The 19,116-nt window shown below is 41.5% G+C and overlaps 1 protein-coding gene across 3 annotated transcripts in view; it reads left to right on the top strand.

Moving 5' to 3' along the window:
* Nucleotides 1-9,984, top strand: part of SIK2 (salt inducible kinase 2) — a 45,829-nt gene extending 35,845 nt beyond the window's left edge. For 2 of the 3 annotated variants that reach the window (XM_035893942.1, XM_035893944.1), the window contains 7 exons: nt 550-714; nt 3,228-3,450; nt 4,170-4,454; nt 4,635-4,798; nt 5,832-5,948; nt 6,601-6,692; nt 8,286-9,984. In XM_035893942.1, the coding sequence (XP_035749835.1) occupies nt 550-714; nt 3,228-3,450; nt 4,170-4,454; nt 4,635-4,798; nt 5,832-5,948; nt 6,601-6,692; nt 8,286-8,868 (1,629 nt within the window). In that variant the 3' untranslated portion in view covers nt 8,869-9,984. The remainder of the gene's footprint in view (nt 1-549; nt 715-3,227; nt 3,451-4,169; nt 4,455-4,634; nt 4,799-5,831; nt 5,949-6,600; nt 6,693-8,285) is intronic. The other variant, XM_035893943.1, reaches the window with a different exon arrangement.
* Nucleotides 9,985-19,116: the final 9,132 nt, after the last annotated feature.

Below are 19,116 nucleotides of genomic sequence, written 5' to 3'. Positions count from 1 at the left end.
AAATTAAGGTTAAGAAACAGTGAAAACCACTATTTTCGTAATTGTGCCGTGCTTGCCTTCTGTGAGGCACATCTCTCCCTTCAACAGTGCTCCTATGTTAAAACACCTTATTTCAGATCCAGTCTGCTTTATTCTTTCTCATGCTTTTTCCTACAGTCATCAGCGCGTGTTAGAAAAGTCACTGAAACTAGCCCTATGCTTCACGGTAATACTAAGGGGATTTGTACTGAATATAAAAAGGAATTCTAGCAGTTGGAGGGCACCAAAGGGTCCCAAACACTGTCTATACTGCTAGCAAGTGCTCAGGTTCAGGAAGTAGCTAGTTTAATGGTGTTTGGGGTTTGGTGTGTGTTTGTGTGCTTGGTGGGGGGTGGGGGGAGTGGGTTTTTTAAAGTCTACAGGCTAAGAACGTAATGCATCAAGAATGAGGAAATAAATCTCCTCATGCTTTGGAAGTGGGCTAGGTATTGTTTATTTTTAATTTGTGACCTTGTATGTTGTTTTCTACCTAAAATTATTCCAGTTTTGGAGTTCTTAATCTTTTTTTAGGCACAAGCTGTGGTACCCTCAGTTAACTTGCATTCACAAAATGCAAGGTTGTTGCAGTCTCCAGGTCTTCCCTCAGCTTCAGGAGCAGAAGCCTTTTCATTCCCTCCCTCCAGCTGCCAGGGAGAGACAGCATTTATGGAGGAAGAAAGAGTTGACACACCAAAGGTACAGCTTAAAATCACCCTACTGTTTTGTCAGAAATCATTAAGGCTAAAAATATTGTTGCCTTTTTAAATTACTGCCTAGTAAAAAAGCACAGCTAGTGGTAGTAGCTGTAGCTCTTCAATAATTAATTGAAGATCAGTTCCTTCTGACAGGGTAGAGTTCATCATCCTAGCACAAAGGACTGTGGAGTCAGGGCCAGAACATTGCTAATCCAAACTAATGTCACTTCATTGACCTTAGCTTACCTCATGTGTCTTGACACTTGCAGGTTGTTGAGCTGGAGAACCCATCTGCTTCTCCCTGCTTTCAGTCACCTTTTCCTCAAAGACCTAATGTTCTCAACCTGCTCCCAAGCACTTACTCTTAAGCATATGCTGTCCCCAAAACTCTGGTCTCTGGCAAGTTCTCAGTCCTGGGTAACCTCTCAGGATAGACAGCGAGTCAAATACGAAGACCTATTGTATCTAAACACTTGATTTGTACATTTCTGGCACTAGCTGGACAGAACACTTTGCCTATTTCCCCAAATTTAAGTATTCTCTGAGTGTCAAGAGTTCCAGGTATTCCAGATTCCTTTTCTACTTCTCTCTTGAATATAACTTTCAACAGCTGTGTCTTTTTGATCACTAATCCGCCTCTTGTGTTCTTTGCTTATTTACATTCCAATCTTACCACTCTGTCATTTTTCAAGTTTGTCAACCTACAAAAGTAGGGGTTTTTCCTTTTCAAATATATTTTTAAGAGCCCTGAAGATGCCTCATATATAGCTTCTAATACAAAGGGTTCATTGCTGAGTATCTAGAGTAACCTACTCAGCTACTCATCCAAAAATTTCGACAAATGAGAACAGGAAGGTATAATGGAACCTTAACCATAAGCTTCCATTGCCAGCTAAAGTGATTAAAATACCATGCACTTAAAATTCCATATCGCTGCCACTTTCATAATAAGCCAGCCAGAAGAGTTACATTTTTGTTATTTTTTTGTTGAATGGTAAATAGCCAGCAGGACCTTCTGACTGTCAAAAACTATTAGAACTGCAGCATCTCAAATAGGTTATAGCAGTTCCTGGCTAGGCCATTTCTGTAACTAGGAATGCCTGTAAAATATTCACTGGAGACCATGTAAAATTGCAGCTCCATCTAATGGGTTTTGTTTCCTGTAATCAGACTGGAAGACTTTGTGTAGGCTTTCCACACCTCCACAGTTAACAGACTTAACTGAACTCAACTAACAGGATGTGATGGCTCCACAGCCTTCCAAATGTACGGTTACAGCTTAACTCTCTGAAGGGAGCTACAGTCTGATCCATTTTGCCATGCAATTTTGAGGTCTGTGACGATACTCATCAGAGTAGTAAAGAATAAGTGAAATACACGGGAGTTAGCAGTTAAAGCTTTTGTGAGGAAGGGGAAGTAGCTTAAAAGAATTATATTTATGAAGTATATTATTATTCTCAGGGAACTTTTGTCATTCTTTCATATCACATCACATTATAACTTTAATTTCAGCATATTGTGTTTTTCCTGGTGCCAGCTAGGAGTTTGATTTCATGCTTGCCATTTTGAAGCTTTTCTTGCTCACTTACTGGTTAGTTACCAACACTCAGAGCGCGGCCCTGGTTCTCATTGCTGTTTCAAGTAACTTCTTGTGTGGTCTCTTACAGCTGGAAAGCAAAAAGCAATTCAAAGACATTTGGAAACTAACACTTCAAACTTGTGTTTTGCATCCCCTTTGCTTTTATAGATGCAGTTTGGCCGGAGTAGATCAACAAATAGTGACTACAGTGAGGTGTCAAATCACAGTTGACTTGGGAATATTCAGTGTCTTAAGCATTATAGAACATGTCTGCTAAAGACTTCCAAGCTCTGATCCATGTGCCATGGTAAACTGCAGAGAGCCAACTGCCCACATGGTACTGGTTCTCTTTTTACTTTCCAGCAGTTCAGTAAATAGTCTTTCCAGTGCTTTTGCTGCCCCATCAGTAGAAGGTATTTGAATGGGAAAGTCACAAATGGAAAGTAAGGTGTGCAAGAAATTAAGCTTGAAGATACAATCCATTAAAATACAGGCAGCAGATCCAGAATTTTCCTGTGCAAGCATCATCATTTTACTAATGCTCAAAATATTTATAGCTATTTCTTGATACTACTTTAAATATTTTCCTGGAGTACTACCATATAGTCTGCTTGCAAGACCATTTGTTAACAACTTCTTTTGCAAACACATTTGTTTTCAAAATACCAAAGAACTTTGAAGAAAATTCAGGAATGTGGAAATAAGAGTATTCAAATTTAGGGAGTTGAGTACTAATAGAATATCAGTGGTGATCCTACCTGGAGGGATCTGTTTGTCACATACAATTCTTAACAAGTCTTAGTTACCTCAGTAAGTAGGGAGGTTCACACATTTTAAATATCCAGGCTGCAGGATAGACAGAGATTTCTTGCACTTTGGGATGATGCCCTGTGCCCATAATTGAAAACTGTCCATCCTCTCCTTGTGCCATTTAGGTAAATGGCTGCCTGCTAGATCCTGTACCTCCCATGGCAATTAGGAAAGGATGTCAATCACTGCCTACCAGCATGATGGAAACTTCTATTGATGAAGGAATAGAGACAGAAGGAGAGTCAGAAGATGACCCTGCACAGGCATTTGCAGCCCTCCAAGCAGCTCGCTGTGGGAAACGACGTCACACTCTGGCAGAAGTTACCAATCAGCTGATGATGATGCCAGGTACAGAAGTTAGCTCAGACATCTCAAAGCTCATTTCCTGGTCTCAGCACTCAATCTAATAACCCCAGGATGAAAAACTCTAGGTTTTAAGAGCGACAAGTACAAGACAGTTTCTTGGTTTTGTTACTTAACATTTGCTATAAAGGCCAAAGCAACATCCCAAAACCTGATGTACAGACAGTATAAAACCAAAGCAACAAATACACAGGTGGGTACAGTCATGTACAACCCCAATAACAACTGGTAAAGTCTAACAAATTGGCTTCTTCTTTTTCACATAACTACGTGTCCCCAAATAATTCGTCCCCTAAAAATGTGCTGGCAGAGGAGGACAGTGGGGAAACAAAACCCTCTAGATTCTCAGGTATTACAAAATCAGTAAGATAGCCAAGCCTTTCAGCTCAGTCTACACTCGTCAGGATTATCTACAGTGAAACAAACAAAAAAACCCCACAACACTGAATGCTCTCCAAACAAGCCAGTGAACATCATCTGCATAGTGTCTTATTGCTGCGATAATGTAAAAACCAATAACCAAATCCCCAGTTCTGGTGCTGCAAGTGTCAAATTACAATTACTTTATGAAACTTTATTTTTTTGATTCATTTCCTCTAAAACAGTCACTATTGGCAGGAACAGCTTGAGCCTGTGGCACTTTGTTTGCTTTGTGAAATACTGCTGCACTTTTCTTTTATCCTGGCTTTTGGTTTTTGTCACAGGGAAAGTCTACTCATTGGATGAAAACTCATCTCTGGGCAGTATTGATTCAGAGTATGACATGGGATCCATTCAGAGAGACATTAAATTCCTGGAAGACACCCCTTCCTTGAAAGAAATGGTGCTAACTAACCAACAGGCACCCAGAATGACAACACCTTTCATAGGTCTGAGACCTGCCAATCCAGCCATGCAAGCACTCACCTCCCAAAAGCGCGAGACCCACAACCGCTCTCCTGTCAGTTTCCGAGAGGGGCGCAGAGCTTCTGACACATCCCTCACACAAGGTAATTGTAACCACTGTCATGACACATTATACCTAGACCTGGTAGTAAATGTACTCCATACACAGAAGCACCAAGCCACCTTGTGGCTTGGTTGTTACTTGGCTTATCTCACATTTGCTGTGCTAACCACATACAAATTAACGGATTTTCTGACAAGGGTTTTGCTCAATTCCTCTCCAGGAATTGTAGCATTTAGACAGCACCTCCAGAATCTGGCACGAACCAAAGGAATCCTGGAACTGAACAAAGTCCAGTTGCTGTATGAACAGATGGGATCAGAAGAAGAACCTTCTCTGACATCAACTGCCAACCAGTTGCAGGACCTCATTAATAGTCCTCCACAGGTACTTAATCAAGCTCCATCTTTCAGGTGTTAGTGGTTTGGGAGAAATAAGGAGAGGATGAGGTGTTCTGGAGATCTGAGAAGGGCTAATTCACAGATAAAGTTCCCTCTTCTCCTTTCAGTCTTCTGCAGAACAGAGAATGGGCATTTGCAGGCTAGCTTTTACCATATTCATGGTGTCAGTGAGATGGCCTTGTTAGCTTTCTGAATCCAACATTTTATTACTGCTTTTAGTCTGAAGGATGTTTTAGATTTAAAAAAGCCCAATACCATCTTTCCCTGGTGGAGTTGGTCTGGTATAATTGTAAAACTGCAAAAGTTGAGTGATAACGGTTAACTGATTTGTGCAGTGAAATGCTAAATAGCTTTTACCAACTCACTAGTTACAGCAATGGGTCACAGCAAACAGGAATAGTAAGTTTCTGTTAAACCCCAGGAATAAAATGGCTAAGAAGTACACAGGCACTGGAAGCACCTAATGTTCCAGATGAAGTCCGCTATTAAAGCTACAGCTGTTATTTTCTGACTGCTGGAAAACTTCAGTTCTGACAACCACAAAGTTGTAATGTTTTCCACAAGAATCTCTCACTTGATGTAAACACACTGCAGTGCTCGTGGTATTCTCATGACAACAATTCACTCCCCTCCCCTGTCAGCACTTTCCAATTTTCTAGACATGCCTGCTCCATGCATATCCTCTCCACCACTATTGAAAGCTTTCTGCCTTCCATTTTGAAGCTGCGAAGTAAGTGCTCCACGAAAACACATTCAGAGTTTGGATGGTTTTCTAACTCTATACACGTACTATTTCAGAGGGCATTTTAGTTGCAGATGTAAGCCCTTGCCCTTTTGCAGCACAGATGGTTCAAAGCTCTGTAACTCAGGCTCCTCACCATGCAGTGGAAGTGATGAGTGACACCAAAGACCAGTCCGTACAGAAACTATGCAACCTCTGTCAGGGGAAATCCGTAAAGAAAGGATTGAGGCAGAAAAGCCTTTTCTGGGGATGAAACTTGTTCCTCTTCTCTCTGCAGGAGGAAGCATCTCAGCAGCAGCAGGAAGCTGCATCTGCTTTCCCTAATGGTGCACATCCCCCATTATTATCCAGACGGCAGAGCTTAGAAACACAGTACTTACAACACAGGCTCCAGGTATCATACCTCCCCTCCACTGAATTAAACCAGCCGCTGTTACTACACAGCAGACTAGCCTTTTAGATCTTATTACTCAGGAAAATCAGTCAAAGGCTAAATTAGTGAAGAACAGCTGAATTTGAAATTATACTGTATTTTTCTTTTATCAGACACTGACCCTAATTATGCAAAAAGTATACTACATTACTGCTGTTTTCCTACTCAGTCTGTTACTGTATAGTGTTATTAAAGCAATTCGAAGTAACTGCTAGTGAATACCTATTATCTGTGTTGCACCCCGTAAAGGTGATGCATCAGCGTCTAAGGAGCCACTTCTAACCCCATGTCCCTTTTTTTTTTAAACCAATTTTCATATAGCTTTAGTTCATAAAAAACTTTTTTTCCAGCTTGCAGCTTCTCTTTCACTTGGGAAGAAATCTTTCTATGGATTTTCATGGTACAGTCTATCATGCAAAGATATTTTTTGTCCAAGAGTTAAAAGCCAATAAGCAGTAGCAGCTGTGGTTTTAGATAGTAGCTCTATTGACAGCTTCTGAAAACGAAGCTGGGCAGTTACGCTGCCATTAGGGTAGACAATCATCTTCACTTGCTTTCTGGACTAATGCATTAAATCAAATGCAGTTTAAAAACAGCAATACTTTTCTTGCAGAAACCCACTCTACTATCAAAAGCTCAGAATACTTGCCAGCTATACTGCAAAGAATTGCCCCGGAGTCTGGAACAGCAGTTACAGGAGCACAGGTAAGAAGCTTTCAAACTATGCAGATAAGTTATTTATTCTTACTGTCAAGAGTAGTAAAAAGAGCTGGAACAATCTTTGTCCCTTTAGAAATTCTTGGAAAAAGGAAAACTCCACTTTACAATTGGTAAGGACACAGTCCTCCTTTTAAAAGAGGGACAACAGTTCTACCACGTGTTTACAAGTTTCTGTGCTACGAGCTCTTTAATCAGCTAACACTACTAGAGTGCAGGTAAACTGCAAATACCTGCATGCTTCATTTAGTGCTAATGGGTGTATAGAAGCGTAGGAGGAAGCTACCCTACTACTTACATTGTTGTATGTAATTTCAACCTCATCTTCCCAACCACCCACCATTTATAACCTACATATTGCAGAATATGGATTGTGTATTTCTGCCTGCTGGGAAGCTCTGCGGTCATCTAGGTATTTCCTGTCTCATTCCCATGAGCCAATAATTTTACTGTAAAGTACATAACTGATCTTGTATGATAAGAAAAAGTTTTAGAAGTGACACTCCTCTGAAAAATTTACAGTAAAGAGTAAATAGATTTGAAGTATCCCCTTTTAACTGTACATATTATAGTAGAAGATTTTAATTGCCAAGTTAAAGGGCTGTAAGCTCTTTATGACCTCATCATTTGGTAATCTTAAAACAAGTAAGCAGATAGATACTAAAGACAGTTACTATCCCTGAGTTTTGCAAAAGAGTCATAGGGAGAGACGGGAAAATAACAGCCTAGTTATGTGCTGTCTAGAACAAAAAGACTGAGGAACAGAGGTATAAAAATACTGCTCAATTTCAAGAAAGCATATGATCTGTGATTACTTTTTCGCTTATGGCCACTCCTGCCAACTGTAGAGTTGCTTAATGCTAATCAAGAACTTAACAGTACTGAGAGCAGGTTGGTGTACTCCTTTAAGAATAAGAAGCCTGCATAAAGAAATAAGGTGGGAAGCAACAGACTCATTTTCTGTTTGCTTGCGTCAGTAGTAGGTTTCCTATTTCTGCATGCTTTCGGATTGGCTGTCAGGAGACCTCCACTTTTTTGTATCCCAGGAATTTGTCAAAGGTAGCTATAACCTCACATTGTGTTGTAAATTCTTACTGTTTGTAAGGAGTCAAAAACATGGAGTTTCATAAAACTTCAAAGGGAGCAGTGCAGTTCAGAGAAAAAGAACATGGGGGGAAGGAGACTGTTCAATGTCCATTAGTAGCCAGCAATACTCAAGTCTTTAGCTCCTAAGTTCCACAGAGCAGTGAATAGCAGGCTTAAAATAAAAATACAGTGCATCTTACTCTTGGCAAACAAAATTAAACAATGCATGGGCTTAACTTAATTGCTCAAGAAAAATTTAGTAGGCGATTAAAGAGGTTATTAAAAGGAGGCCTACAAACTCAGCCTCTGCATATCTGCTGAAAGGTGAAGATTCTGGTCTGCTGTAAAGTTTAATAAACAAGATTGTCCAGGAGTTTTCCAGTTGTGTACTTCACTCCCTGCTGGAACTGTTTGAGTGACTAACATGCAGGACTCATGCTAGCACCTTAATACTTCAAAAGGTGAAAATAATTGCTGTTTATGTCCTTGATTTAGGCTGCATCAGAAGCGACTCTTTCTCCAGAAGCAATCCCAGCTGCAGGCATATTTTAACCAGATGCAAATAGCTGAGAGCTCATATCCAAGGTCAAGTCAACTGCCACTTGCATGCCAAGAGGAGCAACAACAACAGCAGCAATCAACCCCATTCAGCTTGCAGCAGCCCCTGAGCCCTGTGATGGAGCCTTCCTCAGAACAAATGCAATATGACCCCTTCCTCAGTCAGTACCAGAAGGTACAGCTGGATCCACTGCCACCCTCCCAGATCACCAGCTCATCACGGCTGTCATCACCAGTTCAGGTGCAGCAGCCACCACAGTCCTTACAATATTCCTATCAGACTTGTGAATTGCCTGTTGTCACCTCCTCTGAGCCAGACTACCCAGACCAGTGCCAGTATTCCATGGACCCAGCACAACAGAGCAGTGTAGCATTGCCTGACAGCCAGAGCAGCTCAGCATCTCATGAGTCCCAGTCAAACTATGATGCATTAACCCTCTCAGAATTGCCTGGACTCTTTGATTGTGAAATGATGGAGACTGTAGATCCCCAGCACAGTGGCTATGTCCTGGTGAATTAATACTATGAGGTGACTAACATAACAGTGGGAGACAGGACAAATGGAGAAGCATGTGAATTTTTGGTTTTTGTTCCCTACCCCAAAGTTCATGGCAATTTTTCAACCCTTGAATTAACAGGGGAACTAAAAATCCACCCGACTGGAAAAAAAGCAGGAGGTGGTAAGAAGTGTTTGGCTACTAGCTCCCCTTGCTGGTGGCAGGGGCTAGAAAACAGATAGTGCCATTTCATCCCATAAAGAACTAGTTTGCATAGAAGGAGGCAAAAAAAGGTGAATTTTAGAGGAAGGAAATACCCCCTTCTAAAAAAAAAAAAAAGGGGGGGGGGAAGTTTGTCAGCATTCCTCTAACATTCACTCGGAGAAACAAGAACAAGTGCATGTTGTATTGTACTTCTTGGCAATAAAAGCAATAGTTTTCATTGAAATTCAGGGTAGAGTCGGGTCTGCGCTGATGGCAACTGTAATACTCCTGAAACAGTAATGTGAGGTGGAATTAAGGAAAGTTGCACTTTGGCATCCGATTGCTGGTTAAGCTACTGATCTGGAACTACTCCATGGAAGTCTCCAAGATCACCAGGCAACTCAGGCAGCCTCCACTTCCTCCTGCTAGCAAGTAAACAGTATTTCCCAAGCCTGCCAAGGAACTCTTAATTATCTGCTAAGGGAAGCTTCTGGATCTCTGCTAAGTGACATCTTTACTTTGTTAAAAGATACCTGGAACTGACACAGGGCACCACAGTGGTTTGGAGAGACCTCTGGGTGGGGATCAGAATACTAAAGGAGAAAGGATTAGCTGACAGAGAGAGAAGGTAAGAAGTACCATGAGAAAAATAAAGAGCTGCAGCCAATGGCATTAAAAAAAAAAAAAATCCACCTAGGTGGCTTTTGAAAACAACCCTTTTGCAGGCAGGCCTTTGTGGAAGGCTCTGTCTTGGAGAAGTTCCGATCATTGGAAAGGATCCATCTGTCCTTCTGTTGCATTTTAAAAACAAGCAAACAAACTGTGTTTTGAATTTGCAGTATGTGTTGCTGGTGGTTTATTAAGCTTTGTATATTTGGACAATTATTTAGGGGTTTAGAACTTAAGGATAAAAACAATGAGCTTAAAAAAAAAAACCCTGTGAAGTGATAGTGCTGTGCCTTTTTCAGTTCTTTATCAGCCTATACGCTTTTTTCTGAAGAAAGTAGACAATACCCCATTTATATCCTTGCTATAGCCAAAGTCCCTTCAGAGCACATGTTCCACCATGTGGAACATAATGTTTAACTTTCTTAGTGTTTTGATTGTTCATGTATATATAACATAGAAAGTATTACAGCAATATTTAGCATCACGAACTGTTGATGTATGAACCATTTCAAGAAATACTAAACTCAGCAAGCAGTTGTGTCTCCAGACCTTTCTGTCATGAAGCAAGAGTCATCGGAGGATTGTTTAGATCTCTAGTTTGGGTTTTGTCCCTAGCCTTTAAGTATTGTGGGACATCATGGGATGATAGACAAACAGGGCTCACAGATAGACAGCTCAGCCCTTTTCCGAGCAACATTAAGCACAATTGCAGATTCATTAAAGCACAAAGAATGGCAGAGAAACTGTGCTGATCACATGTAGAAAACATGATTTGCTGGGAAGTTTGGTGAGCTAAGGTCTCTGATGCTACAAGTAATGAGGGTGTAGTCACCAAACTCAAAAGTTTGGGTATTAGGGCATGTGGTCACTGTAAAATGGAATGGGTTGAACAGGTAGCAGAAGGAAGAAACAAACAAAAGTACATCTGGTATGTTGGTTCTTCCATATTTGTTAAATTACGGATCCTACCAAGCTAGAAAAAGGACTTGTTAAAGCTGCTCTCTTCTCCTTCACTAGAAAGGTGGATAACCAGCCAGCATTTACAGCAATAAGACTGCATTGAAATGTGGAATAGTAGGACTTTAGTCACTGCATTGTAGGCTGTGTGAAGGAGGAAAGGTTTTTAACTGACAGAAGGCACCTTGCTTCCTGTATACTACGACTAGAGAGGCAACTCCTGTTGCTATGTAGCCTGCTCTAAGTGCTCAGCTTCTACCTCTGATACCACAGTGATTCTCAAGGCATCAGCAAAGGAGACTTTAAAGAACAGGGGTCACATCCATACACTACTTATGTGATGCAAGATAAAGAGGAGTAGAAAGCTCTACTTTAAAGAGCTGAGATAGAAAAGGTTTTTACTGTGTGGTTTCCCTTTAAAAGGAAACTCATCTGACACAGTAAATAGCTATGGAATACAGAGACCCCTGTGATACCTTTAAGTGACTAACAAAGGGAAGGGAAACAGCTTGACAAATACTGCACCATAACAGACCAGGCATTTTACTACTGCAGAAAAAGAAAGGCAACAAAGAGTCCTGTCCTTTTCATTTCTTCTTCTGTAACCCACAACATAATAAACAGTTTCTGGAACTTCAATATCTGACCAAGCACTCAAGGAGCTACGTGGCAAAAACTGCTAACAGGACACACAACACCTATGGAGACAGGCCCAGTTCTGCTCCAGGAGCTGGGTTCTGCCAAACTATAACCACTTCCCTCCCCATCCAACTCCAGGATACCGTACATTTCAGGACTTGAAGATAAAGATAATTCTGTTCTTGAGTTCCAAGATTCATTTATGAGGATGTGCCAACTAATCGAAGCTCATTTGAGCTTTGCAGTGCTGGTAAGGGGGAAGCTACAGTGGTTTTTAGTGTAGTTTTGACTGACTCTTCCCCTCAACCAAAAGTATATTTAACATTTCATGTCATTTCCTTTAAGCCAATTAGAATATAAGGCTTCTAATGCCTTCTAACATGGCAGAGTATCTATTGAGCACCACTTCATAGTACTTTGAAGTGGCTTTTTTTGTTCCAATCTGTTATGTCTAACATTAGAGAACTGTGTACACTACTGTTAGAGTAATTATTAGCTTTATTATCTTGTATTACAGACTCCTTTGAAGAGACTTTGGTGTGATGTATATGGGGTAAAAATTTCATATGGAGAAAAGTGCAATATGTGTGTGTGGTATGTTCTTTAATGTATTTTTTTAAGGAGTTAGAGGGTTTAGTCTCTGCTTTGGGATAAATGCACTAGTTTTGTGAGCTCCAGTTTGGCAAGTTCATCTGTAGTATTTACATGCAACTGATATGCTGGACTCGGTAAAGCAATTACAGTGTATTAATACAAAATAAAGAATACGTGCATTTCATTTTTAAATACCTAGTGAGCTAAAGCAGCCCCTGCCACTCTTGTGTTCTTAGCAGCCTCTTTATGTATTATTACACTGGGGTTATTTTCTCTCCGAGGCACCAAGCTACAAATGATGAAAAAGAAAATTAACGTCTACAGCAAAGGCTGGATTTTCTAGACTGAAGTTAGCCTCCTGTCGTTCTGACATACTTGGGGGGTAGTTGATTCCATTGAGAGATTTTTCTTTTAGACCTCATAGTGGAACAGTTTCCCCAAGACTCCAAAGTTACTGTGAAATTTCTTGAGGTCAGATTTTTCATCTTTCTCCTGTTACATCAAGTGCAATTAAAAGACGACTCTGTCCACACGAAAGATCTGCTTACCTGCTTTTCTAACTTTCCACATTATCTTTACCTGTAAAAACATTCCTTCTCTGTACATCCTCTACAATATTTGTTTTAGCAGCTCTGCAATGCAAAGCAGTTTGGGACAGGATGGGGGAACTTTGCTGGGAAAAACAAAGCTCCTCAATTTCTCATTAAGAGAATCAGATCCAAATAAAAATACTGTCCTAAAGTCTTTAAAGTAAGTCTTTCTCTGTAGAGAAAAAGGCTGCAAAAAAAAACTTGCATAGGTCCCTGCTACAGCCATTCTGTATAGCATAGGAGCAGTTGTTAGGAAACTGAGAGCAGGTTTTTTCTAAAGTTACTTTCCACTGATATAATTCCATATTAAAAAACCCAATTGGATTAGTACAATCTAATGCTGTAGATATGGTTATACCATGCAGTGCCACTTACAATGGTTGTATTTCCATAGGTGTAGAGGACTGTATTATTTGGAAATAGGTGTCAGTACCACATGGGGATTTTACTGACTCTTCCTAAATAAAAGAGAGTTTTGGAAAGCTACTCATGCAACAGTAAATTACAGCTAAGTCCTACTGAGCTAGTTATGGTACCAACTGCCCAGAGTCTGTACTTCTGCAGTCAACACACATACAGAGTTTAAAGGCAGAAGAAAGAATCAGGCACTACATGCCACGCTGCGGTCTGTAAAGACTGGAAAACTTCATGCCTCAAGATTGTTACAGTACTTTCCACTTTCATTATTAGAAGACTCATTCAAAGTTACTTAAGATGATATCAAGAAACAGTACACAAAGTTGGGGAAAATTTTTTCTTCTGTGGAATCATAAACAATAAAATTAGCCATGTTTTCTGCTCTCCCCCTTCTCTGCTTGGACAACAAGTTTGATTTGGCCTGTAAGAGATCTGAGAAGAGCTCCACTCCCAAGAATAGAACAAGACATAGATATTCATGAATTGCATCCTGTTAACTACTTTCCTTAAAACCTTTTACCCTGATCTGGGGTGTAATAGGCTTACTTTGACTTAGCTGAAGGCAATCTAGGACTTTCCTCTTCTAAGAGAGGCTTCTTTCCTCTAGAACTATAAGCAACAGCAGTGAAAAATTCATCTTACTCTGTTGCTTGAAGCACTACAGCACTGTCCTGTTGAGGGTGAAAACTGAAAGTAAACCATATCTGTTCTCTGGTGATTTAGGCACAAAGTTTACATTCACATGGAGAATAGGCAACTCCAGAAGAGGCTCTGTGGAAAAGCAAAACGCCATGCTCTTCACTAAGGGAGCATCAGAGACTGGAAGATAACTAACGTAGGGAAAATGTTTGCAGTCCTATGGAAGAACTGTAACAACAATTTCATGACACAAAAGGTTGTGATGTGTGTATATATGTGTCGGGGGGGAGAGAAATCTCGATAGCTCTTTTCTCAACGATCACTAGCAACACCCTTGTGACCCTCAGGGTTTATTGAGGAAACCCTTCCAATAGGAAGAAGAAAGCGTGATGCTCAGAGATGTCAAGCAAAAATTAGTGTAGTACCCAGCAGATTCACCTTATCCTCCCACACTGAAACTGCTGCTCCTATTGCATTGGTGTAGCAACCTCAGCTACAACTGGCCATGAACAGCTGCAGCTGAGCAGTTAGTGTGACGCGCTGGGACACAAAACAGTTTACAACAGAATTAGTAGCTTGGTTCATAACAGTACCGACCACCTGACAGATCATCTTCCACATACCCATGAATCAGAAGTGCCAAGAAGCCTTTAGAGTACGCACCCAGCCAGGATACCAGTAATGCTGTGCCCTATCTCTACGCCAAGCTCGACACATTCAACATATCTCTCATGGCTGCTTTCCTATATACCCCGCTCCTCTGCTGACTCCTAAAACTCCTGATAGTCTTGGGTGATGATCCAAGCAAGAAGGGTGAAGCACCATATCTGCCTGCATGCCCTGCTTAACCAGAGACATCAGCCAGAGATCACAGGATGACTCAAGCTTGCACAGAGACAGGGACTGTTAGTCACTCCTTTCCCAACAGCACCACAAACAGGCTACATACAGGACAGAAAAAAAAACCAAAAAAACAAAAAATACACGCAAACACACTTTCCCATACAGACATAGTCTTTCACTGCTAGCAGTCAAAGCAAAACCAAAGAAGGTCACACCTTAAGGGGTTACCTCAACTAACCTTACAAGCTGTCTGGAAGACACACACACACCCCCCACGCCCCCAAAATGCAAAGGCTAAGCCCTCCTTATCCCAGTGGAGACAGGAGAAAGCCCTTCCCCCTCACTTGGATAAGTTCTGACTTACAGACTAGGTCAGAGCCCTTAAATCCCTTGCAGAGTTGCAGAGCACAGCATTCCTCTGCTGGGCCTGAGGCCAGCAGAGCTTTCATTTTCAGTGTTATCTGGCTGACAGTGCTCATTTAAGTCCCTGGCAGATGGATCAGCAGCAAGGCTGTCACAGGAACACAATAGACACGAGGTAGCAGCCGGCTATCAGCACAGTTTATGCATGGGGTGAAAGCAGAATGCATACACATCTCTTCTGCTGATTAGGCTTTTACAATCGGAGTATTGCTTTAGAACTGTATCCGTATTTGGTGCATAACATCTCTGGGCATGAACTTCAGCCTCTGTTCACCTTGTACCAGAGTCCTAAACACATTCAGGATAAGCCTTGACAAGCTTCATCCCCAAGTCCTTTTGGTATGGAATGGGGGGGGGGGAATATCGGTTGAAGGAAGAGTGGAGAGAAAGCCCATGAGAGAACTGGTGCATTAGAAAAAGGGGAAGGGTGAGTGTCTAAGGTCTGCAGGAATAGCTAGCCCCAGACAGCAAATACTCTCAATGACAGCTCAAAAAAAAAAAAAAAAAAAAAAAAAAAAAAGACACAAACCCGCACACACACTGCAAAAACCTGATCCTCTGCACGTACAGAGTAGGAAGGACTTCTGCAGACCACAACACAGACATATGGCCAGAAGAGCTCCAACAGCAATACAGCCAACAGCTGGAAGCTTTAGTCTTGCAAGGCTTCAGCCAAATCTAGATACTGTTCCTCCTAGTACAGGCAGATTTGTAAATTTAGATAGGTAAACGGCACCAAACAGGAACAAGGCTGCATGCATTTACCTGGAGCTATACTGACTTGGGCACTGGAAGGACACACCTACACAGCTACAAAACAAGAGTTGGCCAATTTCCTGATACAACACTAAGAGCAGGTCTGTAGTTGAAGATTAAGCCTGTCTCCCACCCCAGCTCCGCTTACTGAGATACTAACTCAGGATTACCTGAAACAGCATAGACAAGCTGCAGAGCTCAGCATAGTCCTCAGATAAATAGCATTACCTGGTCCCGGGCTGCCCAGAGGAATACTCTGCATCACAGCCATGCTTCCTCCCAGCTTGTGACAACCCCTCCACCAGCCGCGTGAAAAGCCTGTGTGCAACACACATGCTGGTTTGCACTTTGCTCACATCAGGGAATTGTGACACTTGGAAGACAAACATTATAGCACTGACAGGAGTCTTTACAGCAACAGCCAGCGCAGGACTGTTTGCATGCAAATACAAGCTAGTTTCCTTCCTACCTCCCAAGAGGCAGTCTTTCCCCAGCAAAACATCAGGCCCATAAGAGCAAGCACCAAAATAATAGATGCACCAGCAGCACCTGCTCTTCACAGGCCCAACACCCTTCAGCACAGACAAGTTTATTTCATGCCTACTGCTGACCATACCTTCATCTAGCCCTTGTGAGGTGGCAAAGGCAATCAACACAGCAGAGCTTGAAGTTGAAGAGCAATACTCAAGCCAGGCAAAGCACTGTCTCAGGCCACGAGAGGGACTTTAGGGGTTTTATCTCCTGATCTATCCCTTTTTCATTGGGACTACATGCTTTTTAGTTTCAGTTCTTCTCCTTTGCCCCTTCTCAAATCAGCCTCCAGGATATGAGGGGATTATTCTCCTGCTGGCTAGAGAAACGCGACAAACATGAAGGCTGATGTGCATGGAGAATAAATGGGAACATCCAGGTGTGAAAGCACTGAAAGGAACAAAGCGTGGGAGAAGGGCTTTAAGAATAGAAGGTGTAGGTGACATCTAGATTAACAGGACATTCAGATCGAAGCACACAGTGAGTTAATCCCAACAGTCTACAGAATAAGCGGGGGGTAGAGGAGCAAAGCAGATTGGGAGACTGATCTCTGTTAGCTCTTAAAGGGGTCAAAAGGTACACCCAAAACCAGCATCTTGCTGCCGATCTAAGAACAACCCAGGAGACATAAGGAGGATGCCAGAGGCATCACCCCTGTCTTATACCTCCATCATTGCAATGAATCCTGACCAGATCACATAGATACACACGCCTTGGTGCTTGTGAGCATGTGGGTATGAGAGTGCAAGTGAGATCAAGTTTATTTTAAATTGAAACCACATTCTCTCCTCTTGTAAGAGCTCATGTTGTCGCAACACTATTTTCCATATTAACTGAAGAAGAACACAAGGTGTAGGCGGAATGCATGTAGACTTAATTGCTGGACAACACAAAAGGGAAACACATATGCTAGGCTTTGTGCTACAGCTCTTTTAGGAGATTTAAGAAAAACAAACCAACCAACCAGTTTTATCTTAATGGCTGTTATTTCCAAATAAGAATGGAACTGATGGGCAGAGGGCTGCATTACTTAAAATAAAAAAAAATATTGTGGATGAACTTTGCAATTAATCACATCAAATAGCATCTGGATCTACTTAAATTGGACCTGCTTAAATAAAGAGTTGGCAGTCAAGTCAGATGTGCACATCCTGAAAGGCAGAGGGGGCTGCATTTTGGAAATTCTCTAGTAGATCTGAAAAGGCTTGACTAAAGTTTATGTTCACACACAAAAAAAAAAAAAAGGGCAGTTTATCCCCAAGATGGACAGAGTGGGTAACCTCTTTAAAGGTTCCTGCAAGATGTTTCTGAAGGAGCTAATCCAAGAGAAGGACTTGCTCATTGGACTGCTAAAACAGTTTCAGACATGCAAACCTGTCTGACAATGAGGCATATTCTAGTAAATACTGTTCTATGCAGACACATAAGTAAGTAAAAATCTTGACTTCATATAAAGTAAATGGAGGGGAAGGGCATCCTCTTTGTGTCTTTAATGGCATGCCCTTCTAAAAGGGTCACGACATGGAGGAAAATATTCTCAGAAACAGAGAGTTGAAACAAAAAGGCACGCCGATGATAACCGGACTTCACAAATACTGAAGCAGGGAATACAATGTTAGATGAGACTTGCATGTGTATTTAGCTGCTGCTACAGAGGATGTGACTGAATGCAATCCTATGACAAGCAGGGGGTAGAACTTAATCTCTTAATTTGTATATTTTCTAACGAGGGAATAGAGCATGACTATTTAATCATTTAGAAGAACACCTGACACAGGAAATTAAAGAAGATTTAAGACTGAATATAAAATTATACCAGCAATTAATTCCCCCTTCTCCCTTTCCCCTCCACTACTGGACATTCGAAGCACAAAACTTGAAAACGGTGCATAAATTCTGCAGCCCTGAGCCCAATAGGGACAAAATACAAGGAACATCGCCAGGCAGGTCAACCAAGTGTGAAGAATTGCAAGTTAAAACAACAAAAGCATTGTGACTTCCGCTGATTCAGACTATTTTCTGGTGGGAATATTATATTACATGTTTGGAGTGGAGGTCACATGGCAGAAAGCTCATTTTAAGTATGATGAAAAGAAACTTCTAATTGGGTGAATCTCACAGGGAATCAACTGTGAATTAGGTACACAAAACCTCAAAGGAATAAGAATCAGGAAAATGAATGGAGAAATAAGGCAGATTTAGCTGCTAAAGCAGCAGCCAGCCTGGGGCACATGGAACAACTAGTAATGGCTGTTATTTTGGCACAACAGAAACAACAGGACGATGGCAGACAGGAAAAGGAGGAATTGATAAACTGATGTCATAACATTCTACATGATAACTGAAAAAAGACGGAGTTAAGTAGTAGTGTGGAACAGCATAGATAGAAACAGGCACCAAGAAATTGGATCCAAAATTGAAATGGGCAGAAGAGGCAAGACAAAGACAAGTCACCTCCCCATGCCACCCCAGCAGGCTCTCAGACTGTGTGCACACTTACAAGTACATTTTATACTTACCTGGACAAAAACAGCACATGGCAATTAATAGTCTGGTAGCAATTCCATTTTTCAGAGGGGTTACAGAGCCTTCCAGGATTCATATGTGAGAAGTAGGAGACTCTGTTGTGTGTTTGAAGTTGACACCCAGACACCCCACAATCTACAGGCTAAATGGGAAGGCCCTTTTGTAAACATCAACAGATGAGCGTCCAGCATTTAATACAAATAACTCTCCTTATAAACAAATGCCACAGGTGAAGGAAGACACAAGAAAGAAACTGGAGCAGGATGATCAGCAGGGAGGTAAAAACAGGAAGGGGGGGGGGGGGAAGGAGGAGGAAAAATAACATCCAATTTGAAAGCTTCACCAATCAAGGGAAGCTGTCTCTCAGTGGGGATGGATATGCCTCTTACTGTTAATGTTTCTGCCTCCACTGCTTTAAGGATTATAGGAGGTGATTGCAAAGCATTTGTACTATTGCTTACACCCCAAGATACAGAGAATAAC

The sequence above is a fragment of the Egretta garzetta genome, unplaced genomic scaffold (genome assembly GCF_000687185.1).
Source record: "Egretta garzetta isolate BGI_Z169 unplaced genomic scaffold, ASM68718v1 scaffold365, whole genome shotgun sequence".
NCBI lineage: Eukaryota > Metazoa > Chordata > Aves > Pelecaniformes > Ardeidae > Egretta > Egretta garzetta.
The sequence above is the reverse complement of the archived record's forward strand: the minus strand, read 5'-3'. Positions and strand labels throughout refer to the sequence as shown.